Here is a 12793-nt window from a genome sequence, read left to right as displayed (position 1 = left end):
TTAGGATTAGATCACATATGAATTTTAGGGACACAGTCACACAGACCACAGCAATACGGACATTCTTTAAATGAATTTGTAATGTTTACTTCCCATCTCCAAGGCATGGCGCTATTTCTACTGTGATCTTGTCTACCCCTTTCTAGGCACTTTAAGTTAAATCAGCCGCAGAATTCATCAGGGGGAAGTGAACTGGGTTATCTATGTCTCAAGGGCACAACGAAATAGAACAACCGTCTCCTACCTCCCTTCTCTGTGAGGAAGTCAAGGAGATCACTGCACTTCTGTTTCAACTTAAAGGAGCATATTTACAAAATATGTCCCCATGACAGTGTGATGTGCTTTGCTTCCCTACAGGACTCAGTTACTGCACTTGTCACCTCCTTCAACTTATCTTTCTCTTCCACGATGAGCAGACCAGCTCTGCTGCACACCTGCATGGCTTTCTGCAGCTTTCTCCTCCTCACCTTGGCCACAGAGTGTCTAGCTTTCCCAAAGACGGAAAGGAAGGAGGTGACACAGGCTTATGAGGAGAAAGAGCAGTCCCGGAAGATGAGCACAGATGACAAGGAAAACGTCTCCTTTGCTGCCAAGTCCATGCCCCAGCAGATGTTCTCTGACGCTCCAATGGTTCTGTCTGCAGGACCTACAGTGACACCATTAAGTAAAGTATTCTCTGTCAGTGAAGAAACCCACCTTCCAGGAGCTGGGCTTCTGCATCCTACCAGCCCTGATCTTCTCTCTTCCAGTGAGCCAGTGGCCTCAGCCAGTGAACAAGAGCATGGTCCCAGCCAGCTCAAAAGAGTGTCTCCTGAACAGGGACTTTACAAAGCCACGTTACCCATTGCTGTCTCTTCACCTGCATCCTTGAGTCCTGACCAGGAGGGAGCCTACAGCAATTCTAGCACCCAGCCCCTTGTAGACAGGATCACAGATGGAGCACACAGCTTCCTGAGGTATGTGGACAGTCAGTTGTTTTCAACTGAAAGTCAGGAAGCAGCTAGTTTGGAAAATTCACCTTCTTCCTATATAGAGACCAAAGAAATGCCATCCACCAATCCAAGAACTGAGCAAGTTAGAGCAGATGCAGCCAAGAGCAGGACTGCCTTTCCTGGGATTGATTCCACAAAAGACACAGAGCCTGATGGGGAGAGGACCTCTCATATGCCAGCAGATGATGCCCAGAGCACTCCCACCATACACTTGGTGGCAACCTATCAGAATGTCTTCAATATTGAGTCAACAGCTGACAGTCTTCCGGGGCACCCTAAGGGCACAGTGAGTGTCAGCAGAGCTGCCCCAGTTTCTTCTGACCTGAGTGATGAGTGGGATGACACCAAATTTGAGAGTGTAAGTCAGATGAGGCCCCTGGAGCCAGGAGACAATGCAGAGACTCGAGTGAGAACAGAGCCACCATATAGGACATTTGTGAGCTTTGAGGGGACTGAGAGGAACCCCACTTCTATGGAGGTCACAAAGAAGCCTGCAGGGCTGCCAGGAGGAGAGACGCCCTTGGCAACAGCCACAATGACTGCACTTGAGGGTGAGAGATCACCGGTCTTTATCCATCAGATCCCCTTCACTCCCACGAGGCTGACAGAAGACTCTGAAGTTTCCACTGTGAATCTGTTCCCAGGTACAGGAGGCTTCATAGCATCCACCCAGGAGGACAGGACCATGTTTTCCCCAGAGACTGCAGTTTCTGCCTCTCAGTATGAGTCCGAGGCTCAGCAGGCAGCAGGAGATGTGCTAATAGGTAAGAAGTAAAGAACTAAAACAACATTAGAGCTTTCCCCAACTTTTTTTAAAATACGGAAACTTTCGGTTCAGATTCTTTTTATTATTGTTTTTGTTTAATTTGTTGAGATGGGATCTTAAAAGGTTTTCTTGAATTTTCTGGTCCTTGGCTATGACCACAACTGCGAGCACTGCAGCTGTGTGTCATCATGCATGGCTGCATGCATTTTGTTTGTTTGTTTACTTTGGTTTTGAGAGAGGATCTCAATGTGTTTCCTAGGTTGCCTTGAACTTGACGTGTTATCCATTTGACCCCAGAATTATGATTCCTGCCTCTACCTCCTGAGTAGTAAGATTACAGATGCCTCTGGCTTTGGTTCTATTTCTTAATGGTGACTTAGAAACAGGTACTCAGGTTTTAAACAAAAGCATAAATAATCAAATAAATTATATATGTTTCATAAAAATCATAGCCTGCACAAAAGTCGAGGTCTTCAGCTGGGGACAGTTTGCGCACACCCCACTCTCCTTGACACAGTTAGCAGTCTTTGGAGATGGTTTTAGTTGTTTTGGTTGAGGCGTACTGCTTTCCTCTTCTAGATAGGGGTCAGGGATGCTTTACCATATTCTCTATGTGTGGGACAGCTCCCGGAAGCAATGGTCTCGGCCAACACATTGTACACTACACAATGTAGTAGAATATTTTTTCTTTCCTTTTTTTGTTGGTATTTTTGAGGCAAGATTTCTTTCGCTGTCTAGCCTTATCTATCATGGACTCTTTCTGTAGACCAGGCTGGCTTCAAACTCCCAGAGATCTACCTGCTTCTGCCTGTCTGAGTGTTGGGATTACAGTCATGTGCCAACACACCTGGTTATTTCTCTAATCTTTTTTCATAAAAATATATAAGTACATATGAAAATGTGAAGGAAACACCTATGTGTTTAAATAACTTAACAACAGTGGTTGATATTTACATAGTAATGCAAAATATGTGACATCTTTGATATTTGTTATCAAAATAATTAGGTAAAATTTTATCTGATAACATTAATCATTTTGGTTCTCTGACCTTATTTACTCAAAAATATATTATCTAGAAATAATATGGAAAATTATACATAATTTTCTTGTTTCATTCTGAATTTTCAACTTTTTCTTGGCCTCCATATCTTTGAATATTGGAAGGTGAAAACCTTAATATTTGTTGTTGGTGGATTATGTTTTTATTATGTGATTGGTCACATAATAGCATCTAGAAGGAAAGACTTATTGTATGTTATATATGTATTCTCACTTCAAATTGTTTCACAACGTGCAAATCTTATGGCCTGGGCCAAGTAACCTATTAATGAAACAAACAAACAACATATTTGTAATATGGCCTATAAAGATTTATTGTAATGTAATTCAAATGGTAAAAATAATAATTTGATAAACAATAAATGTAAGAGTGGATAGTTTACATGCCTATTTCAGTTTTTGGGTTTTTTTTTTGGGTTTTTTTTGTTTTTGTTTTTTTTTTTTGAGACAAGACCTCAAACTGCTCAGTCTCTCAGTGGCAAATAACCAAAGCTGGCTGTGAATGCCATGCTCTCTCATCTTTACCTCCAAAGTGCATTGGTCATTGGCATGTGCTCCATGCCCAGCTTCTAGTTCAGTTTTTGAAGACTGAATGAGCTGGTAAAGTGTAAATTTTCATATATATGCGTACAGAAAATGTTTTATAAGCTGTATTTAATTTTTAAAAATTGAGACAGTTTCTTACTATGTAACCCTGTGTAGCCTCAAAAGTATGGAGGTCCATCATGTCTGCGTCTCAAAAGCTGAGATAAAGGCGTTACTACCACACGTAGCACTTAGTTTCTAGAACATGAAGTCACATGGTCCCCAGCATACACTGCATCATTACATTTATATTGTTATATTTGGGGTTTATTTCAGCTTTTGCTGGTGCAATCTCAAAAGTAAAATGGATTTTATAATAGTCCATCTATTTTGATGATCAAATGTACTCTTGGTAATAATTGCCTCATTTACCTACTGTTTTGTGAACAGGCTCATTGGTTAAGAGCCCATAGTGCTATTGTAGAGGGCTTGAGTTTAGTTTCCAGCACCCACATCAGGTAACTCACTTGTAATCCAGGTCCAGGGAATCTAGCATCCTCTTCTGGCCTCCATGGACACCTGTACTCATACACACACACACACACACACACACACACACACGTACTTTAAAATAAATTAATTAAGAAAAAGATGCCTACTGAAAACCTACTATGTCCAAGGGACTGTTCTTTGTGTTTGGCATATGTAGAGTTCCCCTGGGTTGGGTAGTGATCACCTTTAATCCCAGCACTTGGGAGGCAGAGGCAGGAGAATCTCTGAGCTCCAGGACAGCCAGAGCTACACAGAGAAACACTGTCTCAAAAAACAAAAAACAGAAAAACAAAAGAGGAAAGGAAAGGAAGGAAGGAAGGAAGGAAGGAAGGAAAGGAAGGAAGGAAGGAAGGTAGGAAGGAAGGAGGGAAGGAAGGAGGGAAGGAAGGGAGGAGGGAAGGAGGGAAGAAAGGAAGGAAAGGAAGGAAGGAAGGAGGGAAGGAAGGAAGGAAAGAAGGAGGGAAGGAAGGAAGGAAGAAGGGAAGGAAGGAAGGAGGGAGGGAAGGAAGGAAGGAAGGAGGGAAGGAAGGAGGGAAGGAAGGAAGGAAAGAAGGAGGAAAGGAAGGAAGAAGGGAAGGAAGGAGGGAAAGAAGGAGGGAAGGAAGGAAGGAAGGAAGAAGGGAAGGAAGGAAGGAAGGAAGGAAGGAGGGAAGGAAGGAAGGAAGGAGGGAAGGAGGGAAGGAGGGAAAGAAGGAAGGAAGGGAGGGAGGAAGGAAGGAAGAGGTAGGTATTATTATTGTTCTTTTTAATAGCTAGGGAAACTGGAGGCCTAAAATTGGTCAGTTTACGATAACAACGCAAGTGAGTGATTAAAGCAAAATTCATTCCATCCCCTGAGGGATAGCTTTGCATGGAGGTATTACTGCCCTTCTCCCTTACCACAGGTGAGGGGGTAAATTAGGAGCGCAAACCACACCCTGACTCCCTTGCCTGTCCATCTCAGAAACTAGGTGAATGCTGATTGTTATTATTTTTTAAATTTCAAATTTTTAAAGGCATAGTTTCTCTGTGTAGTCCTGCCTGTTTTGGACTTACTTTGTAGACCTGCCTGGCCTCAAACTCAAAGATCCGCCAGGGTCTGCCTCTGCCTTCTGAGAGCTGAGATTAAAGGCATGAGCCACCATGCCTGGCTTATAGTTTGTTCCTTAACAGACTGATTCAGTTAATATTCAAATATGTCTGAGGAGCTCAGCTGGCATCTTCCTGTTTTCTCTCAATTTTATTCTAGGTTTTTTGTTTGTTTTTAAATTAACTTCTTTATTTCTGCCTTAGATTTCTCTATAACTCTCCTAGGCAGCAACTGTAACATTGTTTACTGACCCTTGATTCTCAAGTTGTCATTGTTGCTCTAGACTCAGAAAGAGCTTGGCTGCCCTTTTTCAACTTAGTAACTTCATAGTGACATTACTGTATAGGAATGTGGTCTACTTTAAAATGTTTCCCTCCTTTTCAGACATCACTCAAGAGATGGCAGTGGCCACTCAAGAACCGGATACGACACTACCCTTGGCGACACAAGAGCACAGACCCACTATGGAGGTTCCCAGAGTCAGTGGAGAGTCTGAAGAAGCCATGGTATCCCCCTCTCCTGTGTCTGTTTATGTGGGTGCCACTGAGCTGTCTAGAAGATGGGGGTCTCTGGCCACCCCAGCCTCCACCACTGCTGTCCCTTTGTCCCTGGAAGCCACCTCTTCCATAGAAGGTCAGTAGGGGAGTGTGGGTTCAGGGTTTAGGGGATCTTTACTGTGAGCTCCTGGAATGAGAGAAGCAGCTGGCCCTTTCACCAGCATACATGTGTCCCCTACATAGAAAGATGGTCAGCTGTCTTTGCTTCTAAAAGTGTGTTATAGCCTCAAAGGATAAGGGTGGCTCTTCTCTAGGTCCCCAAGTCTAAGCCTCCTGAGGTCTCCCTCCTAAGAACCAGATTAGGGAAATGTAGAAATAGCAAGAACCTGGGTTTGAAGCTACCTTTGGTCCTTTCTAAGATTGGCCTTAGGTAAGCTTGTAAATTTCTACAAACCTCTGTTCATTTCCAGTAATGTCCACTTGGGTTATTGTAAAGAACTATTCCATGAAAAGGGCTTCCTGTATCATAGGCTGCCAAATTGCCTGCTCTCTTGAGGGGCAAGGAAGTTTAAAGTATGACTGCCTATCAGAATCTCTTGGGAATATATATATATATATATATATATATATATATATATATATATATATATATATATATATATATGTGTGTGTGTGTGTGTGTACATATATAATTCATAATTTATATTATATTTATTATATCATTATATAATTTATATTTATTATATAATATTATTTTAATTATATTATGTTAACAAAATTATATTATGATTATATTTATAATTTATGATATAATTAATTATATTGTGTAATTTATATTATATTTAATTTCACTATATATATATGAAGATGAACAATAATATGTAATATTTATTTCTCTGTTATCCAAGTAAAGATGACTTTCATGTCTTCATTGCAATACTTTTAACAATGTAAGAATTGCTTTCCAATCCTGCCCCCTAATCCTTTTTCTAAAACAACACAAAAGTCAACTGTAGAGTCTTGACAACAACCTCCATGAAATCTCTTTGATGATGCTTGCTCTCAGTGTCTCTCTCCCAACTGACAACCAACATTATCAATTTTGTTTTCATAATTTTCTTCATTTCCTACCACCTTTAGTTTTTTGTATCTATAATTACATCTACATGTACACATTTAATTTTTTTTCTATTTTTAACTTTATAAGAGAAATACTGTACTACCGATGAATTTTTTTTTTAGAACTTACCAAAACAAATTTTTTTTGAGACAGGGTTTCTCTGCATTGCCTTGGCTGGCCTGGACTCACTTTGTAGACCAGGTTAGCCCAGAACTCACAAAGCTCCTCCTGCTTCTGCCTTCCTGAGTGCTGAGATTACAGACACCTGCCAAAGCACCCTGGGGAACTTACCATGTTTACCTACTGTTCTGACTGTCAACTATCCTGTAGATTTTTTTCTAACCATTATATCGTACTCAAATATGGAAACATCTTATTATTCATCCAGTCTTCATCTGTGCTCCTGCTGTTTGTATTTGGGGCATTTCCAGCTGTTGTGAATACTGCTGTTATGAACGCTCTTCTGCATGTTTAGCAGCGGGCATGTGAGGGGCTTTCTCCTAGGTAGTGAGTCATTGGCCATAGGAAATATGAGTGCTTTGCATTAGGGGCCAATGTCTCCTTTCCATAGTGGCTTATACTTCCAATTTATACTTCCAGAAGAAATATAACAGAGCTGGGTAGTGGTGGTGGCACACACCTTTAATTCCAGCATTTGGGAGGCAAAGGCAGGTAGATCCCTGAGTTTGAGGCCAGCCTGGTCTGCAGAGTGGGTTCCAGGACAGCCAAGGCTAAACAGAGAAACCCTGTCTTGAAAAACTACATGTGTGTGTGTGTGTGTGTGTGTGTGTGTGTGTGTGTGTGTGTGTATAATGGGGCTCTGTGCATCAACCACTATGGACTTCATTTGGACACCTTGAAATGGAGTCTACTTTAGACACAGATCAAAGCTCAAACTTTTCTATGTGATTTTGTAAAGTATACTTGGTCTCCCCAAAGTAGTCCCCAGCTTTTAATTTAATACATTTTTGTCAACAATTCTATACTATTCACTATACTGTCAATAAAATAAGTGGGATATTAACATTTAAAACCAAAATTATGATTTGAAATAGTGTTTTTTCCCGGATGAGGAAGTGTTTTTGTCTGTAGCTGGGCTGATGTGAGAAAAGCTGAGCTAAGTACTGAATTTACTGTGTATAACACACTGGTTTCTTATCTTTCAAAGCTTGTGTTAACATTTTTTTATATTGCTAGTCTTGTGAGTCAAGACCTGTCTTTTGTGTCCGGCAGACCTATTGGACACAATCACTGGGCCAAATGAGGAATTCATACCAGTTTTGGTCTCTCCAATGGTACCCCCTGAAATGACTGTGGAAGCTCCCACGATTTCTCCAGCATTCTCTTTTGAGGAAAGAACTAGTTCATCCATCAGCCCCACAAATCCAACTGCTTCTTCCTATGGCCTGGAACAACTCGAATCTGAAGGTATCCTTGACTCTGACCACATATTTGAGAAACAACTAAGTGTATGTGAGTTTAAGTCACTGAGTAAACTGTGTTCTGCCTCTGATTTTCTATGCCCTGTGAGCTAAGAATGGTTTACATTTTCAAATGGCTGGACAAACATGCCAGAACAATCTTTTGTGACATGTGTAATTTATATAAACTTCAAGATTCAGTGTTCATAAGTAAAGCTGTATTGCAGTCCAGCTATATGTCTCATTTGCATGTTGGTTATGGTTACTTTGAGGTCATAGCTCAAAACTGAGAAGCTGTGGTAAATACTGTGTTCCCCAAAGCCCTGGCAATACAAATCCATGTATGTACGTATGTATGTATGTATGTATGTTTGTGATCATCTGCTGCCGTTGAATATTAGACTCAACCTTGAGAGTTTTCAATGAGTCCCAATATATTATATATGAGTGTGTGTGCGTGTGTGTGTGTGTGTGTGTGTGTGTGTGTGTGTGTGTGTGTGTGATCCTTAACAGAAGATAAACATTAGACCCAGAGTCCTCCTGAAGAGCTTTTTACTCTTCTGAGATCTCTCAGAACCCTCTGCCTGAGATCTCTCTCAGTGATTTCAGTTAAATTTACCTGTGCAGGATATGGCCTTAACATTTAAAATGAGTATCTTAGTTGTTTTATTATGCAAGCTGGGTAAGAATGGTAGATTCAAATAGAGAATTTGGCCTTTTTCTACTCTTTTTTTTTTCATAGAGCCTCTCTCTGTATTATTCTGTATTATTCTCGTAGTAACATCTTTGAGTTACTGTCTAGACACAAACAGTTTTTTTTTATTAATTAATGCTGAGAAACTCGTGCCAAACTGTACTGTAAGACACTGGCTTTGGCCATGAAAAATGCAACTGAGGCAGAGCTGCACCTCAGCAAACAATAGGAATGGAGATAGGGCCACAGTCATGTGACTGCTGGAGTTAGCTCCCTGAGAGGTGAGAAGTATCAGGTGGGAGGTCCAAGTTACAGAGATGCCAACCCAGAACACAGGAAGCTCTTAGGCAGCAGCTATGTCCTAGGTGAGAGAGGACAGAAGATGTGCTGGGACTTTATGTTTTTTGTGCAGGAAAGAGGTGCAGCCAGCTGTGTAGGAGATGCTTTTTATCCCAAAGACTAATTTCATCATTAAAAAAAATGTGTGCTTGTGTGTGTATGTGTGTGTGCATGAGTGTATGTGTGTGTGTGCATGCATATGTGTGTGTGTGTGTGTGTGTGTGTGTGTGTGTGTGTGTATGCCGTGTGTGTTGTGCCCTTAGAAGGAAAAGTCAGAGGCATCAGATGCTCTGGAACTAGAGCCATAGGAAGTTGCCTTGGGTGCTGGAAACCAAACTTGACTCCCTTGCAGAGCAATGCGCAACCCTAACCACTGAGCCATCTCTCCAGCCGGTCTTACAGCCTCCCAGGGTGACACTTGTAATCTGCTCGCTGAGAGCCATAACAATTTAAGAGTGGCTTGGGAATTTCATAGCCACTGTGAAATTTAAGCTGGTTTAAGAAGCCAACAATGTGGTCTCAGAGGTCACCATCCCTGTCACACCCCAGAAAGACAGGTGCCACAGGGCTTTGAGCTCGATGCCTCAAGTTTTCAGTTCCCTTGAAGCGGTCTGTAAACAATCAGGTTTCCTTGAATTGACGTGAGATATAGGTGGCAGCTCTACTTGCAAAACTCATTAAATCAAAGAAAAATATGTTTAGGAATAGTCTATACTTGCCTAACCATAGTAAGTTTCTAAGTTTAGTAGATGATGACAGTTGTATTGAAATACGTTAGAATTTTTCTCATGTGCCTAAGGATATTATGGAGTTTGAAATCTGTTCTTCCACACAATTCAGTTTCAGATTCTTTTTTGAGAAGAGTTTGTCAGGTTTTGAACTGAATTATGATTATTGTCAAAGTTTCTAAAAGGTTTTTTTGAACATCGAACCCCCTAATCAGATCTAGCCAATGGACAGGACATTCTCCACAGTTGAGTGGAGAGCGGGGACAGACTCTGACACAAACTCTGGTGCCCCGTATTTGACCACGTCCCCTTGGTGGGGAGGCCTGGTGGCACTCAGAGGAAGGATAGCAGGCTACCAAGATGAGACTTGATACCCTCTGAGCATATAGTGGGGGAGGAGGTCCCCCTCAGTCACAGACCTAGAGGAAGGAAATAAGGTGAAAGTGGGAGGGAGGGAGGAACGGGAGAATACAAGGGATGGGATAACAATTGAGATGTTATCTGAATAAATTAATTAAATTTAAAAAATAAATTAAAAAGTGCTTTGTAATAAAAATATTCTTTCTGCTACGTTTTTGGGCTTAAGATAATTAAGATCTAGTATTCGATTAATTAGTACATAATTTTTCCTAAAGATTAAGATGAATAATTAATGTTGAACTTCTATGTATTAAAAACATCAGGACTTTATCCTGGTATTTAATTTTTGGAAGGCTGAAAGAGCTTTATGTATTTTAACAAATAAGCCCACCAGACTCCTGGCTATAACAGAGGCCTCCATTTTCAGCATGTGACTTTCTGCCTTGCCTAGGGACGTAAATGTCGTGTTAGGTATAGACGAGGCAAGTGTTTTCATTTTACCACAGAACTGCAACCAGAAGAGAATTTATCCTTATCAGAATGTATTGGTAGTGTCACATGTTCTTAAACTGACTTTCAAGGTTCTTTGTTTGTTTTTGAGACTGAGTATTAGTATGTAATTTACTCTGGTCTGGACCTAGCTATAAAATGAGTGTGAGGCCAGTCCTGGACACATTAGACCCTGTAAAACACACACAAATGTGTAATTTGTTGTTGTTGTTTATTCATTTAATCTTTTATGGCATAAAAGCTGTTCTCAATCTGTGTGTCACAGCCCTTTGGAAGGAGAGTCAAATGACCCTTTCAGAGGGGTCCCCCTAAGACCATTGGAAAACACAGATATTTTACTTTACTATTAAAACTGTAGCAAAATTACAGTTATAAAGTAGCAACAAAAATAATTTATGGCCGGGCGTGGTGGCGCACGCCTTTAATCCCAGCACTCGGGAGGCAGAGGCAGGCAGATCGCTGTGAGTTTGAGGCCAGCCTGGTCTACAAAGTGAGTCCAGGATGGCCAAGGCTACACAGAGAAACCCTGTCTCGAAAAACAAAACAAAAAAAATTTTTTAAAGCAAAAAAAAAATAATAATAATTTATGGCTGGGGGTCCCCACAACATAAGGAACTGTATTAAAGGGCCACAGCATGAGGAAGAATGAGAACCAGTGGAGTAGAGGGTATATGTTTGCTTTACATAATTTAAAATTGCATTGTGTTTTGTTTACTTCTGAGGAAATGGAAAATAATCGAGGCTGCAAAATGACAACAATAATTCTGTAGGAAGTAGGACATTTATTGAAAAACTCAACCTTTAGAGACTGAAGCTGTAGCTCCATGGTAGGATGCTTTACGTAGCATGTGCAAGTCGCTGAATTCAATCCCAAGCACCACAAAAAGGAAAAGAAGAGAAATTCAATATTCAGAAAAAAATGGATTGGTTCTGCTTTTGCCTGATACTCATTTATGTGAGCAATAGGAAATCAAAAGCTGGGCTATCTCAGGATGTGTGACTACCGCCTCTTTATTCTCTTATCTGGGCTATCCCAGGCTGTGTGATTATCTTCCCTTTATTTTCTTATCTGGGCTATCTCAGGCTGTGTGATTATCTTCCCTTTATTCTCTTATCTGGGCTATCTCAGGCTGTGTGACTACCGTCCCTTTTTTCTCTTATCTCCTTTGTTAAATGTTTGGAAAGGGGAAGCTGGTACATACCATCAGAGACAGGAGGATGGAGAGATCAGGCTCTCCTGAGATGCTGGAAGAGAGGAAATTGAATTCTTGTTAGAATGGTCCATTTAATGAATGTATGAGGACAGTGTTGAGACCATGCCTTATCCCAGACAATTCCCATTTCATCATTATTTCAAATGGCCCATTGCATGTAGGTTTCTAAAAATATAATAAATGAACAAGTATTCTGTAATAACTATAGGAATAATGGAACAGTAGTTGACTTGCTGAAGGGTTACATTTTAATGTGTATTTTATTTAGTTTAATAATTATAAATTGGTTCATATACAGTATAAAAAGACGGAGAAGCATAAATTTCTCTCTACAGATGACATAAGAATTTCAAGAGAAAGTAATGTTTTTGTTTTTGTTTTATTTTGTTTTGTTTTTTGAGACAGGGTTTTGCTTTGTATCCCTGGCTAGCCTGGACCTTTTCATGTAGACCAGTCTGGCTTTGAACTCACAGAGATCTACCATCTTCTGCCTCCCAAGAGGTGGGTCAGAAAGTTGTGTTTGGAAAAGGTGCCTTTACTTGGGCAACTGAGATGATAATTTTGACAATATGGTGGTCTTTTGCAGCTGACTTTGAAGTAAAAAAGCCTTTCCTTTCCTTTTTCTTTTCTTTTTTTAAAGATTTATTTATTTATTATGTATACAGTGTTGTGTTCATATGTCACACCTGCACACTAGAAGAGGGCACCAGATCTCATTATAGATGGTTGTGAGCCACCATGTGGTTGCTGAGAATCGAACTCAGGACCTTGGGAAGAGCAGCTAGTGCTCTTAACCTCTGAGCCATCTCTCTTTTCTTATTGGTTAATTAGACAGCGATTTGGCCCCACCCTAAGAAATACTAGAGAACAGCTTCTCAGACCCTCACTTTTTTTTGAAAGCTCCACTGAGGAAACTTCAGGGGTCATTTGATTTAATATTACTTAA

The 12793-nt window shown here is 40.6% G+C and overlaps 1 protein-coding gene across 1 annotated transcript in view; it reads left to right on the top strand.

Annotated features, from left to right (window-relative positions):
* The first annotated feature begins 357 nt into the window (after positions 1–357).
* The window catches only part of Armh4 (armadillo like helical domain containing 4), a 77305-nt gene continuing 64869 nt past the window's right edge, over positions 358–12793 (top strand). The window contains exons 1-3 of the mRNA XM_051142993.1: positions 358–1756; positions 5349–5597; positions 7815–8009. Of these exons, the coding sequence (XP_050998950.1) occupies positions 409–1756; positions 5349–5597; positions 7815–8009 (1792 nt within the window). The 5' untranslated portion in view covers positions 358–408. The remainder of the gene's footprint in view (positions 1757–5348; positions 5598–7814; positions 8010–12793) is intronic.

This window comes from Acomys russatus, chromosome 3 (genome assembly GCF_903995435.1).
Source record: "Acomys russatus chromosome 3, mAcoRus1.1, whole genome shotgun sequence".
Classification (NCBI taxonomy): domain Eukaryota; kingdom Metazoa; phylum Chordata; class Mammalia; order Rodentia; family Muridae; genus Acomys; species Acomys russatus.
Note: the sequence above shows the minus strand (reverse complement) of the source record. Positions and strands in the feature narration are given on the sequence as shown.